The 16,317-nt window shown below is 45.4% G+C and overlaps 1 protein-coding gene across 1 annotated transcript in view; it reads left to right on the plus strand.

Moving 5' to 3' along the window:
• The window catches only part of FRG1 (FSHD region gene 1), a 76,856-nt gene extending 69,068 nt beyond the window's left edge, over positions 1-7,788 (plus strand). Inside the window, exons 8-9 of the mRNA XM_029586977.1 lie at positions 1,473-1,583; positions 6,940-7,788. Coding sequence (XP_029442837.1) covers positions 1,473-1,583; positions 6,940-6,976 — 148 coding nt within the window. The 3' untranslated portion in view covers positions 6,977-7,788. The remainder of the gene's footprint in view (positions 1-1,472; positions 1,584-6,939) is intronic.
• The last annotated feature ends 8,529 nt before the right edge of the window (positions 7,789-16,317 follow it).

The following is a 16,317-nucleotide window of genomic DNA, read 5'->3' on the forward strand; positions in this document are numbered from 1 at the left end:
TAAATGATTGGAAACATTTCTGCATGTTTCTTAGCCAAGATTTGATCATGCGGGAGGTCTCCTCGACTCTGAAGTGAGCTTAGTTTTGAAGGGATCCAGCACCCCTTCTTCTCAAGTTTTCTTCTCTTTGAGTCTAGCTGTTGAAATCAGACTCCTTGGTGCCTTTGGTAAACTTAAAGGAAAGGTTATCGCTAAACCCAGTACGCCCTTTATTTTGGAGGATGTTACTTTACCACTATTGAAATCAGGTGTTTCTCACTTATGAGTAGGAGAATGTAGCTAGGGGACCAGTTTATTCTCATATAAATCTTTGATCTATTAATGTGCCCTGTTAACGCACAGTGAGTTGTATGGTATCGTCTTCTGGAGTAATCAAGGAGTGGGGCATGTTGGCCCACTCCAGCAAGAGCTTGAGGGTCTGGGGATGGAGTCCTTGTAGGCAAGAGCTTGAGGGTCTGGGGATGGAGTCCTTGTAGGCAAGAGCTTGAGGGTCTGGGGATGGAGTCCTTGTAGGCAGAATCAGAATCCATCCTTTCAGAAGATAATGGCAGAGCAGTGCCCTTGTCTTTATTGCTTCCCTGCTCTGAGTATCTCATTTAGGGGGGTGCAGGCAGAGTGAGGCTATACCTTGGATGCAGAGTTCTGAGGACTATTATGGCTTCCTCCCACATGGACTGGGTAGAGCTCTGATACATCCCACGTGCCTGGACTAGTCTAGCATGGATGATGAGGAATGTGAAATTCCTTTCCTTGAGTCCTGCCACATTAGTCCAGAACACAACCAAGGAAGCCACAGCAGCAAGGACTCCTATTCTAATAAGGCTTAGATATCTGACAATGAGTATGTTGATGCCTACGCTGAAGGTAACGGGCCTAATTGTGAGCTGGCTGTAAGGATTCTTACATCTTGGACACTAACCATGGAATGAAATTTTCTGACCATATCAGGTTTGTTAGAATGGTGATTTAGAAGCCAAATCAAACAATTGCCTTCAGTTGGCTTAGCTTTGTCATAGAATACTGAAGAGCTGGTGGCAGCATCAGACCTTCATATGGGAAGTGAAGTCAGCTATGAGATTTTTTCTCTGCCTTCATCTGCTGGCAGGACATAACTATCTCGTCTGAACTTGTCTGGCAGGACTCAAGGAAAGGAGATTATCAGATAAGAACCTAATTTCACAATTGAGAGAGTTGCAGAAACAAGTTGTGAGCTCCATCTCTCCATCCTGCATTCCCTCCTCTGCTGCAGAGCAGAGGCTGCTGACAGCCAAGGGCATTGTTTACAAGCAAAAAATAATGACAGGCTGTGCAGGTGGGGGATCTTAGATTAAAGAACTTTATACCAAATACATTTTTATACCACTCTCTGATTACATCCATCTCATCCTGTAGCTCCCTTCTTCATGACGTGGAATGTACAGTAGCATTTATAAATGTAGTAGATTTAAACATTTTCTGATTTAATTTTGCAGAAAGAAATTTCAGAGTTTTCAAGATCATAAGTTTAAAGTAAGCCAGGAAGATCAGAAGGATCTCAAAAAAGCCAGGAAAGAAGGCAATTTCCATGAAATGCTGCTGGACAGGTAATGCAGTTCCTTAAAGCAATTGAAGATCTTGTAACCAACAAAGAGGATGGCTTTTGGAGGTCATTACTATACCTTCCACTGAAAAATAAAGCTAAACAGAAACATTTAGCTAAACAGCAAATACAAAGAGCTCTACAGGCAAATTAGTGCCTTCACCAGAAGTTACATGGCCCAAGGGAAGAACAGATAAAGTAAACTCAAGGGCACGTCTTGTGTAGCCACTGAGTAGCATAGGGGTGGCCAACCCTGGTCCTTGAAAGCCACAAACAGGCCAAGTTTTCAGAATATCCACAGTGAATATGCATGAGAGATGATCCATTAAAGATTCCATTAAGATAAGTGATTTTATGTGTATTATAAAATGAAAAAAAAAACAAAACATATGATTGAACTGTGGCCTTTGACCTTATGATTTAACCAGGAGTGCCTATTATGATGGTCTAATGTATATCTGGAATTTACAAGAAACATGCACTGCATTTTTAAATAATGGCCATGCCTGTTGTAAACTCTTAGGGGTAGATTTTATAACATGCGCACGCAAGTTATAAAATCCGGGATCGGCGAGCACAAAGGGGTGCACAATTGTGCACCTTGTGCGTGCCACCTTCCTCCGTTCCTTCCCACCCCTTTCCCTCACCTTTCAGCCCTACTCTAACCCTCCCCAAAATCTTTATTTCACCTTTTGTGCCTGCCTGGAGGCACAAGATCCTTTGACACAGCGGCAAATGGCCCCGCCCCTGGACTGCCCACGCCCCACCGCTTTTTGCAAGCCCCGGGGCTTTATGTGAGTTGCCGGGCCTTTTGAAAATAGGTCCGCGTGCGTACCCTTTTAAAATCCGGCCCTTAATCTTTTCAGCTACACTTTTCAGTTTTTTCCTATTTTTATAATTTTATCAAAGTCTCCCTTTTGAAAGTTGTAGATTTAATGTTTTCCCTCAGATTATTAAGTGAAATTTGATTGCATTATGATCACTATTGCTGAGCAGCCCATCACAATTCTCTCATACCAAATCTCGTACTCTACTATGAATTAGGTCTAAAATAGTTTTTCCTCTTGTCGATTCCCTTTACCTCCCTAGCATGTCCTGATGTTACATTTATCTAGTCAATATTGGGTTAATTGAAATCTCCTGTTACTGTGCTACCAAATTTGTTAGCTTCCCTAATTTCTGTTAGCATTTCATCATCCGTCTGCTCATTTTGGCCAGGTAGATGGTAATATACACTCACCACTATACTCTTCCACTCCTCACGAATCTACTGTGCATTTAGTCTCCTGTAGGATCTTTATCCTGTTGGACTCTATGCCATCCCCAGCATAAAGCCCCCACCACCAAGTTGATCCACCCTATTATTGGGATATAATTTGTACCCTTATATAGCATACTCCCATTGGTTATCCCCCTTCCACCAGGTATCTAAGATGCTAATTATGTGTCTCTCTTCATTTAGTGCTATACATTCTAACTCTTGCATCTTACTTTTTAGACTTCTACCATTAGCATAAGACTGAGACAGACTTATAAAGCTAAACTTATTAGAGATGTGAATCGTGTGCCAGATCGTCTTAACGATCAGATTCGGCTGGGGGGGGGAGGAAATCTGATCGTTAAGATATTTATTTATTTATTTATTTATTTATTTAACGTTTCTTTTATACCGATGACCGTTCGCACATCGCATCGGTTTACAGTGAACACAAAACCATTGGGCGGGGCCCTTACATAAAACAGATAATATACTGAACTAGGGGCCCTTACATAAAACAGATAATATACTGAACTAGGAAACATATAATTGAAATTAGGGGGGAGCCCTTACATCAAAACTATTTACATCAAAACTATATACAGAATTAGTGCACAGTACCAAATCGACAAGCATAGAGGTGGTCATATCAGGTAAGATATGTGAATTGGAATCGTTTCCGATTCCAATTCACATCGCTAATTTATTTTTTTTTTTTTAGGGAGGCCCGCGCCGCTAAAAAAAAGAAACCCACCCGACCCTTTAAATCGACCCCGCTCCCGACACCCCCAAAACCTTTTAAAATTACCTGGTGGTCCAGGGGGGCCTCGGGGAGAGGAGAGATCCAGGGGGGCCTCGGGGAGAGATTTCCCATTCCCAGGCATCAGCTGTTCTAAAAAAAAAAAAAAAAATGGCGCCGATGCCCCTTTGCCCTTACCATGTGACAGGGTATCCGTGCCATTGGCCGGCCCCTGTCACATGGTAGGAGCACTGGATGGCCGGCTCCATCTTTAAAGATGGCGCCGGCCATCTTTACTCATCAGCCCCTATTATACTATACTCTATAATAGGGGCTGATGAGTAAAGATGGCCGGCGCCATCTTTAAAGATGGAGCCGGCCATCCAGTGCTCCTACCATGTGACAGGGGCCGGCCAATGGCACGGATACCCTGTCACATGGTAAGTGCAAAGGGGCATCAGTGCCATTTTTGTTTTTAGAACAGCTGATGCCTGGGAACGGGAAATCTCTCCCCAAGGTCCCCCTGGACCACCAGGTAATTTTAAAAGGTTTTGGGGGGGTCGGGAGGGGGGGGTCGATTTAAAGGGTCGAGTGGGGGTTTGTTTTAGCGGCGTGGGCCTCCCTAAAAAAAAAAGGGTCGGGAGGGTGGGGGAGGCTAAGGGGGGTCGATTTAAAGGGTCGGGTGGGTTTGTTTTTTTATCGGGCCATCTGCGCCATTTTAATTAGTGGCAGCCAAAATGGCACCGATGGCCTGAGAGCGGGAGAATGCGCTGGGACACACACACACACACACACCCCCCCCCCCCCCCCCACTGGACCACCAGGTAACTTAACATTTTGGCGGGGGTTCGGGAGGGTAAGGAATTGGTTTTAAAGGGTCGGGGTGGGTTTAGGGGTTGTTTTGGTGTGCCGGTTTTCCCACCCTCCCCCAAATAATTCCCGTGCCCTATTTAACGATACAATACAAATGCCCCTGACGATAAATCGGGGGCATTTTATTGTATCATGCACTCTAACTATTTAGAACGATTTTAAAATTATCTGACGATAATTTTAATCGTTCAAAAACGATTCACATCCCTAAAACTTATACTCTAAGGCAGTGATGGCCAACCTTTTGAGCTCAGTGTGTCAAAATTCATAAAAAAACCGAGCATAACTCGGGTGGTGTGTCACTTCTAGAAAAATCCATAATTGTGATATTTGTAGCTCTAATTAATAACAAGTTATAATTTTAATATATGTACTGTATTTATTAATAAAGCAAAAACAAATAATTCTTTACCTTGCCTGCTTAGTGACTTTTTTGTTGCTGAATTTCGTCAGCTAAATCTTCAATTAAAACACTCTCTCCCCCTCCACCCCCCCCTCCCACACAAACTCTTACTCCCCTGGATTTTCTCATACACACTCATGCTCTCACACTCCCTGGCTCCCTCACATACACACAAACACACACACCCAGGCAGGCTCCCATTCATTTTCACACCACTCCTGCTCCATCCTCCAGGCAGGCACCAATTCATTCTCACACACACAGACCCCCCCAGGCAGGCACCAATTCATTCTCACACACACACACCCCCAGGCAGGCACCAATTCATTCTCACACACATACACCCCCAGGCAGGCACCAATTCATTCTCACACACATACACCCCCAGGCAGAGTCCCATTCACACACTAAAGGCAGACCCCCCTCTCTTTTGCCAGCAACCTCGGAACCTCTCTCATTCCTCTGCTGCCACTGTCACTGCTGCCACATGACTATTGGGGATGTTACTATTCTTGCACATTCCCAAAGATTACATGTGCCAATCACTAAAAATATATATTTTTTTTAACCTTTGCTGTCTGATCTTAGTTTTCTAATTGATTGGTCACAGGCTTTTTTTTTTCCACCTTCCCTTTCTTATTTTTTCCACCTTCCCTTTCTTATTTTTTTTTTTTTGCCAATTCCTTTTATATTGTCTTTTTTTCTGTTACTTTTCTCTCCATCTTCTTCCCTCAAACACAGTCAGGTTCTCATTCTCACATCATTTCTCTCTCTCTCTCACACACACACACACACACACACACACACACACACACACACAGTCTCTCACTGGCACATGCTGTCTAACTCTCACACACACAGGCTCTCTCTCACTCCCACATGCTGTCTGACTTTCACACACACAGGCTCTCTCTCACTCCCATATGCTGTCTTGCTCAAGCACATGCTGTCTCATGCTGTCTCTGCAAACATTCACTCTCACACACAATCTCTCAACTCGTCTCATACACACATACACACACACACACACCCCCACCCTCTACAGACCCTCAGCCTCTCTCTCACCTCTGGGCCGCCTCTTCACGGGTCGCCGCAGGATGGGCTCTGCAGCGGCCCTGATCTTCTTGGGCCGCGGCGGCCCTGCTACCGGGCTTCTTCCTCTTCTCAGGCCGCTGCGACTTGGGTGGGATTCGCGGCGGCCTATAAGCTCAAGTGCTGCTCCTCTTCTGCGCGTGCTGATGCTTCTCTCCTTCCTGCCCACGCGGCTCCGGCAACGTTTACTTCTGGGCCGCACGGGCAGGAAGGAGGAGGGGCATCAGCGCGTGTAAATGCGATCCCTATCCTGCCTGTCGTTGCGCCGCATGAGCCTCTCTGCACCCGGGGACATGGGGGGGGGGGGGGGGGAGAGATACTAAACTAATTTTAAAGGGTCGGCGCAGCCGCTAAAAAAAAAAAAAATAAAGGCTCGGCACAGCCAAAAAAAAAAAATCCCGATAGTCCATGAAATGCTGCGCGTGTCAGCAAACATGTCTCGGCGTGTCACCTCTGACACGCGTGTCATAGGTTAGCCATCACTGCTCTAAGGGAAAGTGGAGAGGTGATAGAAATATTTAAATCCCTTCAAAGAATAAATACACAGGATCCAGGACTTTTTCAATGGAAATTTTGTTCTGGAAACATGAAGCCATGGGATAAGGGTGAAAGGGGGTAGACTCGGGCACAATCTAAGGAAATATTTCTTTAGAGAAAGGGTGGTGGATGCATGAACCAGCCTTCCCCTGGAGGAGGTGAAGATGAGGGTGGGAGAAGCGTAGAGGATTACTGAATGAGAGGAAGGGACTTAAAGCTGAGCAGCAGCTATAATAAGTAGACTAGATGGGCTATATGGTTTTTGTCAGTCGTCATGTTCTATATGGATGAGGCTCATTGGTGGATTTTATATATCCTCTGCACTGGTAATATGATTCTGTATTGTCTGTACAGACAGGTAACCTTTTTGCCTGATCTCTCTTGTCATTGTTTCTTGTACAAATTATGCTTAATTTAATATTTGAACTTATCCTATTTCTTTTTTTTTTCTTTTATAGGCGATCTAAGCTGAAAGCAGACAGATACTGCAAATGAAAAAGATGACTGGGCGTGTTGTTTTATTACATTTTTGCTGTTTCTGAACAAGATTTTTTTTATATTTCCTAATAATATTTGAAGGAATGTGTTTATTGTACAGAGTTCCAGCAACTGCATTTGTCTTGGAGGAAATTGGATCTTTTATAAGCTGCAATATCTTATTGGGCCAATGTAAGACTCTAATGATGATACAGTACATGAGATTAAGGCCATACTGATACTGTCTGTAACTGTGCCACTCTTGTTCATTTTTATGGGAGCTGTGTTGACCTTTGTACCTTATATCACTTGTATTAAAGGCTGGAAATAGGCTTTAAGGAAGCAGGTGCTGGCTCTTATGTTGGGAAGAAAAAGGCCAGCTGCAGTCTGCTGTGAAGACAGCAAAGCCTGCATTGTAGGTACCAAGAACTTTCATTCCTGGCAGCTAGGCATTGGACAGATCATCTTCTGCCTGAGGGATATGGACTATGAAATTCTTTTGATGCCAGCTTAAAAGGCAAGGTGGCAATAGCAAGGAAGTGTTGCTCATAGAGATGAAGGAGAAATGAAGTAGGTTAAATCTTGGTTTTGTGCTGTAGTGTGTTCTTTTATGCCTCATTCTTGTTGATATTTAGACCTGGCATAGATTCAATTCTAAATAGTGACAAAATAGCCAGTTGATTAGAACAATTAGCTAGGAAGCAGGAGACAAAGATTCTAATACTGCTTCCTTCATTGCGACCCATATAGATATAGGGTTATATAGCATCTGCCCTGCAAGTGCAGTACTAGTATGTACAACTGCTGTTCTAATAAAAGCCAAAGCTAGATCACACTGTTCCCTGTACGTACCAGGATCAGTCCAGACTGCTGGGTTATGTCCCCCGTCCCCCCCTGCTTCAGGCCTACTTGTTCGAGACGCTTAGACAAATAAGAAGCAAAGAACTTATACTGTCCCAGGGATACCAAGTTCAGCTATTCTCTGCATTAAAGGTCAATGTTCAATGAGATGAAAGACCACAGCGTAGTCCAACAAAATTAATACCAATGAAACTTTGGAATCGCGCACTCTTTACATAATGTATTATCTATCAGTGCGATCAGTGGGGATTTAGTGCTATGACCTGCCCTGAGCCCAGACTGACACGAATAAGAGATGATTCATTATCTTGTAAGAAATCCTCAAGCTGAACCAACATAGCATTTCAATTACCTTACCCATAAAAGATGTATTTGAAATCTGCCAAAACTTTTCAGTCAAAAACATTAATCCAGTCTCTGTTAAAACAACAATTTTTTGATTCATGTTTTTTTTTTTTCCAGTTCTGTTGGAAGAATCCCCTCTGCTAACAAGGCATTCAAAAATCTACCCAAACAATTTGGCCAAACCTTCTCTGGCTGCCTTGATTTAAAAAAGAAAATGCCAGGGCCACCTCGATGAATTAATTTCTGACATAAATTATAAAATTTATTACTCACACACAGCCATGGTTAGAGGCGATTTACAAAAGTACATTCATAATTAAAACACATAAAACTCATGATCTTCTACACAGTTATAATACTGGGAATAATACAACTTATTTGTTATTGTATGCTTACTGGAACAATTTTAGTCATTAAGTGTCCAGGAACAGATCTTTAATTGCTTTTTAAAGGTCTGCAGATGAATCAATCGTAACACCTTGAGCAAAGTGTTCCAAAATCTAGAAGTTGCTACTGACACATTTATGTGAAGTCAGGGATCATACTTTATCAATTTAACTGTTGCAACCAGTTTTGCTTTATTGCTGGATCTTAAAGCATGTGTAGACCTATAGAACTTAACTGTGCTAGAAATGCAGAGTCGTCACTATAAATAGCTTTGGGCCAGATTTTATAACATGCGCGCGGGCGTAGATTTGTTCACATAACCCGGCGCAAACAAATCTATGCGCGCATGTTATAAAATCCAGGGTTGGCGCGCGCAAGGGGGTGCACAATTGTGCGCGCCGAGCAGCCTTCCTCCGTTTCCTCAGAGGGAATGTTCCTTCCATCCCCCCCCCCCCCCCCCCCCCCCCCCCGATCTTTGTCGAAGAAGTTACGCCTGCCTCCGGCTCTCCATCCCCCGGCCCAATGGCTGTTCCAGAGGCCTTGGCCCTGCCCCCGGAACGCCCATTTTTTCCAAGCCCCGGGACTTACGTGCATCCCGGGTGTTGCGCGCGCCGCTGAGCCTATGCAAGATAGGCACAGGGAGAGGCAGGGATAGGTTTTCGGGGGTTACGCGCGTATCCCTTTGAAAATCTACCCCTTTGTGAACAATCATAGCTATTTTAAACTTGTTGCACCAATTAACTGGTAGCTAATGTAAGGCCTTTAGAACTGGAGTGATGTGCTTATGTACAGTGGTTCTGGAAAAAACACAGGCTGCTGAATTTTGAACCACTTGGAATGCCCTTATTGTATTTGCAGACAGGCCCATATATACAGAATTACAGTAATAATAAAAGGAACTGGAGTATCATGTGAGAATCAGATGCTGATTAAAAAAAAAAAAGTTTAATTTGGCATATCATCCTGAGCTTAAAACAGGATGACTGAACTAAGGCCTTAATCTGTTGACAAAATGATAAATCTAAATTATAGATTATATCCAAATTTCTTAATGATAATGCAATGGTAGGTAGTATTAAACTGACATGAAGTTGGGGCACTATCAAAAGGCAGCCTGCTCAAAATCATGGCTTCTGTTTTTTTCATGCTTATCAGCAACAGAGTCTCCGCCATTCATTGTTCAATGTCTAATAAACAGTTTTGTGCTGTTCTAATTGTATTGTCCCATGATACAGAGACCAGAATAAAGAACTGCATATTGTCCATGTACATAGGGTCATTTACATTCCAACTTGAAAGAATCTTGCAAATGGGACAATATTTCCTATTATTGGAAACAAAATAGCTTTAGCTTGTTACTACCCATTCTTCCACCTCTATCTCAATCACGGGCTCATGTAGGGACCACATACTCAGTCCCCAAATGTACTAATGTCATATCTCAATCAACCAAGCTCTCACTCATACTTCCAGCTACCAACAGATCTACCCTTCAATGTGAACCTTAATAAATAAAGAAGCAAACTTCTCACAAGGTGTTGAAGGGAGGGAACCAATCAAAATAGTTTATTTGTAGGATTAATAACATATAAAGAGAAAATGCTTTTGGCTTTAGCAAATTCTGACTGAGGAAACTGATTTACATTTAAGATATTCAACATCATTATTTGACTCATAGCAGCACTGCTTAGGGCATACTGCCTGATGCTTAAAAGCCAATATATTATCTGTAAATCATGGAACTTTAGCTGTATGACAGCTAAAGTGGCAACAATGTTAATTCATTATCCCAATGATCAGTCAATTGCAGAACATCCATACTAACTTGATTTTCCATGGGCAAGTAACAGCATTCCAGAAAGTCAACAATTGGGAAAATCTACAAACTTTTCTCTTCCCAGTGCCAGAAACAAATTAAAGATTGTGTGAGAAAAGCTCATCATGCAGTGGTCAGTCCAAGATAAAGGAGTGACTGCCACATTATCATCAATTCTCCATTCACCAGGATATGTGAGATGACAAAATAAAATATGCCCACATCCTATCAAAAGGACCTTCCCTGTACATACCCGGATCAGTCCAGACTCCTGGGTTTTGCCCCCCCCCCCCCCCCAAGCAGATGGAGACAGAGAAGTTTCCAAAACAAAACTCCGCCCTATATAGGATGGTACCACCTACAGTCCGGCAGTATTTCTCTGTCTCCAGCAGATGGTGGATGTGCAAAGCCTACAGTCTGGTCTGTGTGCTTAGTTGTATTATAGTAGTTAGTCAGAATTAGGTTGGATTTTTCTGGCTTGTTCAATTTTGCTTTAAAAATAAATATATAGCATTAAGGAGCAGTTTGGTCTGCAGCCTCCCAGGGGGTCATGAGATCCTGAGAGAGCCATCCCCCACTGGTGTTAAGGCAGCTGCAAGATAGGGTCAAGGGCCCTATTATCCCCATTTGGCAGCTTTGGGTGCAACACTGGAGAGCCCGTTCACTCCACCCTGCAGGATCAGCACCTTGAACCATTGCCAGGCAAGTTTAAAAAAAAAACTAAGTTTTCTTTCGCTTTTGGCGGCGCTCTCCTTGTTTTGGTGCGGGGGGGGAGGTCCGATTTTGCATTTTGTTTTTTGTGTAATTTTCTCTTCTCTCCCGATGCCGTGATCCTACTCGTGCCATGCATGCGGCTCGGCGCGCGCGCGTCTCTCCTGTGAGGGCCTCTGTTCGGCATGTCTGGGGGGGGGAGGGGAAAGAGAGCCTCCGGAGCTGCGAAAATGAAAAATATAGCAAAATGTAAGTCTGCCTGAGTTTCTACAGGGACAACTGATGCTGGTCAGGCTGGAGCTGATCTGTTCCTGCTCAGTGCAGGAACGGAGGCCATTTTGCAGAGGTTCAGGTCTCAAACAGCCATGGGGGAGGGGATTTTACCTCCTCTTTCTCCTCAGCAAAGGTGTCCCGGAGAAAGGGAACCTTTGCAGCCTGATTCCCCTGCAACAGAGGATAGCCCCGAGGTGGCTTCTGACTCCTCCTCAGAGTTTGTTTATTGCTCCATAAAGCTTTTAAAGCGAGGAAGTCAGGGAAGCTACAGGCTGGAGGGAAGTTTGCCTCTCTGGATTCAAAGCCTCATGCTAAGAAGCGGTCCAGGGCCATCTAAACCTAAGTGCCCCTCTGTACTGGGGTCCCTGAGGAGTCTAAATTGGGGGCCATGGATCCTGTCTTGTTGGGTCTGAGAGGTCCCCGCAACCACCTTTCCTTTTCATTTCTCGGCTACAGACTTGCTGTTCTGGAAATGGGATATCCCGGATCTGGGCTTGAGGGTGAGTAAGGCCATAGATAAGCTATATCCTCTGCCGGAGGAGGCTTTGGACCTACTGTGAGTGCCCAAGGTGGACGCGGTGGTGTCCGCAGTTACCAAGAAGACCACGATCCCAGTTACAGGGGCGACAGCACTCAAGGACCTGCAGGACAGGAAGTTAGAGGTGTTGCCGGGAGAAATCGGTACAGGGGTTATGGTCTCCCAAAGAATCTCAGTGGTTGATCAATTGTCTAAGAGACAAGAGCGGTGTGGTTAGCGTTGCAAACATTCCCTCCTCTCCTCCAAGGGAGATTGGTCAGAATTTTGTCCAACAATGCGACGCTGGTGGTGTATATCAATCGCCAAGGTGGAACCAAGAGTCAGTGGCGGTGGAAGCTCATCAGTTGATCAGCTGGGTGGAGCAGCACTTAGCATCGCAGCATCTCATATGGCATGGACAATGTGCAGGTGGACTTTCTCAGCCGACACCATCTGGATCACGGGGAATGGGAATTGGCGGACGCAGCCTTTCAACTCTTATGCGACACATGGGGCAGGCCCAGCATGGATCTCATGGCAACGTTTCGGAATGCCAAGGCCCCATGTTTTTACGCTCATCGCAGAGAGACAGGAGCAGAGGGGGTAGATGCCCTGGTTCTGCCTTGGCCGACTGATGTTCTCCTGTATGTCGTCTCACCCTGGCCGTTAATCGGCAGACTTCTCAGGAGGGTAGAGGTCCATCCGGCGGAAGTAATCTTGGTAGCCCCAGAATGGCTGAGGCAGCCATGGTTTGCGGATCTTCTCAATCTAGCAATAGCGGGGCCTCTGCGGTTGCCAATTCTCCCAGACCTGCTGCATCAGGGGTCCGTTTGTTTGGAAGAAGTCGATCGCTTCTGTCTAGCAGCATGGCTTTTGAAAGGCAACGGCTAAGTCACAAAGGTTATTCTCCGGCCATGGTGACTACCCTCCTGCGATCACGTAAGACATCCACCAACCTCGCGTATGTTAGAGTGTGGAAGATTTTTTAATCTTGGTGCCTGGATTGGGAGGTCACTCCTACACAGGCTTCTGTGTCGGATATTCTGTGTTTTCTTCAAAATGGTTTGTCCAAAGGTTTATCGTGTACTTCTTTGAGAGTGCAGGTGGCTGCTCTTGGTTGTTTGCATGGAAAGGTTCAAGGCGTAGCGGTAGCGGCACATCCGGATGTAGTTCATTTCCTATGGGGAGTGAAGCACTTGTGTCCTCCGGTGAGGCATCCTTGTCCATCTTGGAATCTCAATTTAGTTCTCACAGCTCTGTGCTCGGCACCCTTTGAGCCTTTGAAAAGGGTGAAGCTGAAGGATCTTACCTTGAAGGTGGTTTTTCTGATAGCCATTACATCGGCCCCGTAGGGTGTCGGAACTTCAGGCTCTTTCCTGTAGAGAATCTTTTTTGAGGATTTCGGATTCGGGGGTGTCATTACAGACAGTTCCTTCTTCCAAAAGTGATTTCTGCCTTTCATGTCAACCAATCGGTGGAACTGCCGGCCTTTGTGAAGTTAGACCGATCGGATCCCTTGTCTAGGGATTTGCGGAGGCTGGACGTTCGCAGAGATTTGCCATGTTATCTGGAGGTTACCAATGACTTTTGGGTGACGGACCACCTTTTTGTGCTGTGGAGTGGTCCCAAACGAGGTCAAATGGCGCCCAAGACTACCATAGCTTGCTGATTGAAGGAGGCTATCAGCTCGGCCTATTTGCTACATGGTAGACCTCTTCCAATTGGACTTCGTGCCCACTCCACTCATTCGCAAGCGGCATCTTGGGCGGAGTGCCAGATGGTATCGCCGCAGGAGATCTGCAGGGCGGCCACTTGGAAATCCTTGCATACTTTTGCGAGGTATTACAGGATGTTGGGCTTGATGGACTCTTGGTCTGACCCAGCATGGCATTTTCTTATGTTCTTTTGACTGGATGTCCAAGCACCAAGTTCTGGAGGATTTGGAGAAGGAGTGCTGAGAGTGGGCCTCTCCGCATTCCATCCCAGGTAGGAAAGCTTTGGTACATCCCAGGAGTCTGGAAAGGAAAATCAGTCTAGAGTCCCACCCGTCAGAAGCATGGAAGTTAGTCCACTCTGTGTTTAGTTCGTTTTCATGGCTGCAGAAATTTGGATTGCCCTTCATTAAGTGGGCCCACAGGTTCAGTTCCTAGAGGGGTTAAGTGAACCGGTTATTTCTTTTTATTGTTGAGGGGGTTCGTGTACATAGTTGTTTTCGTTTTACTAAGAAAGTGATCGCAGTGATTTTGCACTCCTTAGTTTGGGAGGCTCACTTTTGATATAATTTATCTTTTGTGGCTTGTATTGCACAGACTGGCGAAACTTCGCATCGCTCATAGCCCATAGATACAACCTTGTGACGAAGATATAGCAATTATACATGCAAAGACCCCTGATGCAGCCCTATTGAAAGAGGGCGAAACTCGGCTGGAGTCAGGCTTATTTGCATATATTTGATTCCACTTAATAAACAATTTTCAGAAGATCGGACATTTGGTTGCTTATTTCGTACTGTTGCTCTCACGGCTTTATTAAGCAACCTTCCTTGCTGCTTTTTTAGACTGTAGGTGGCACCATCGTATAAATGGTGGAGTTTTGTTTTGAAAACATCTCTGTCTCCATCTGCTAGAGGGGGGAGGGAGCAAAACCCAGGAGTCTGGACTGATCTGTGGTACTCCAGGAACGAAAATTATCAGGTAAGAAACAAATTTTCCTTTCAATTAATTAGACAAATCTTAAGGTGGACATGCACTCCCTAAATCTCTAGACTTCTTTGCAATAACTTTCCCTTCAATCCAGTTGAAGTCACCTAAAATAATCATAGACTAATTGCATTGCATCTGTAGAAATAACTTAACAATAATCCAAACAATTCACCCAGTAGGTAGGGGCCTGATATCGTAACATAGTAAATGATGGCAGAAAGACTGAAATAATTTATCCAGTCTACCCAGCAACTATACAAACAACTGTACTAGGTGATGTGTCTGCAACAATGAACCATAAACATTCACAATCACTTGGCTGGCGATGTGGTCATTTATTTTCTCACAGGACAAGCAGGATGGTAGTCCTCACAAACGGGTGACATCGAGGATGGAGCCCTGTACGGAAAACTTTTCTGTCAAAGTTTCAACAAGCTTTGACTGACACTAGCACACTGGGTGCACTGAGCATGCCCAGCCTGCAATTATCCCTGTGAGCCACAGGTGTCTCCCTCAGTCTTCTTTTTTCCGCTCTGCAGTCAGCATAGCGGTTGGAGCTCTGTGAGGATTTTTTAACTAATTACCTCATGGAAACACTTAACTTTTCACTTCAAAAAACACTTTTCCCTGCACAGGTCTCCCTCCGCGTACGTTTTTACGACGCTCGGTAAGTACTAATTCTTATTTTTCGGTCGGTTTCTGTCACTATCTTAAGGCTGTTAACTGACTGAAGTCTTCCCTTCCCCCATTTTTCAGTTAGCTTTAAACAGCTTGTGAGTATCTCTGTGACACTCTGCTTGCTTATGCTAGTGGGGTAGGGATTTTTTCCTTAACTTTAGGACCTCTGTAGCTTCAAGTCCTTCGTTCCCTGGTACCCTCACGCAGTCGATACCCTATCGCTACACCGGGACCCTCCTAAACCGCCCTGGGCTTTTATATGTCATCAGCGCCCCTCCCCCCACGGTGCTCTGATGCCTTTATCCATGTTTTTTGCTTTTCAGTGCTACCAGGCTTTTTCCTCCTACGCACTGTTTTTTTCCTTGGGCTTCCTCTGTGCCGTCCCTACCCGGATGCATGCCATTGACGCACACGCTGTTAGTCACTGCCATGCATACTCGGGTCGCCGCCACCGCTGCCCGAGACACTTTTTAACGATCCCAGGGTCACTTCATCGATGCCACCCCCCCTTTTGGGGATGCCATCGATGCCCCATCCTCCCCACCGATGTCCAGCCCTTTTCCATCGGTGGGCATCGGTGCCACATCGATTCGTCGGTGGGCATCGATGCCGGATGGTCCCCATCGGTGGACATCGGTGCCGGATGGTCCCCATCGATGGACATCGGTGCCGGATGGCTTGTCCGTCGATGGCATTGGTGCCGGATGGCTTGTCCGTCGATGGCATCGGTGCCAGGTCCTTTTGCATCGATGGACACCGATGCCCAGGTGTTTCATCCATGGGCATCTATGTTAGAATGCATCCATCGAGGGCAGTCGATGCCAGGCTGCTCCCATCGGTGAAATTCGATGCCCAGGTGGGTCCCATCGGTGGGTATCCATGCCGGCTCGATTCCGTGGATGGGCGTTGATGCCAATGCCAGCCTTATGGCTGGCATCGATGCCCATGCCGATTCCAGGACTGGCATTGATGCCGGGATGGAATTCATCGACTGGGAGATCCATGCCATCGATTCCATACGTGTCCATATCGATGCCACCGACACACGTGTCTGGGGCACCGATGCCAT

Source organism: Rhinatrema bivittatum, chromosome 1 (assembly GCF_901001135.1).
Source record: "Rhinatrema bivittatum chromosome 1, aRhiBiv1.1, whole genome shotgun sequence".
Lineage (NCBI taxonomy): Eukaryota > Metazoa > Chordata > Amphibia > Gymnophiona > Rhinatrematidae > Rhinatrema > Rhinatrema bivittatum.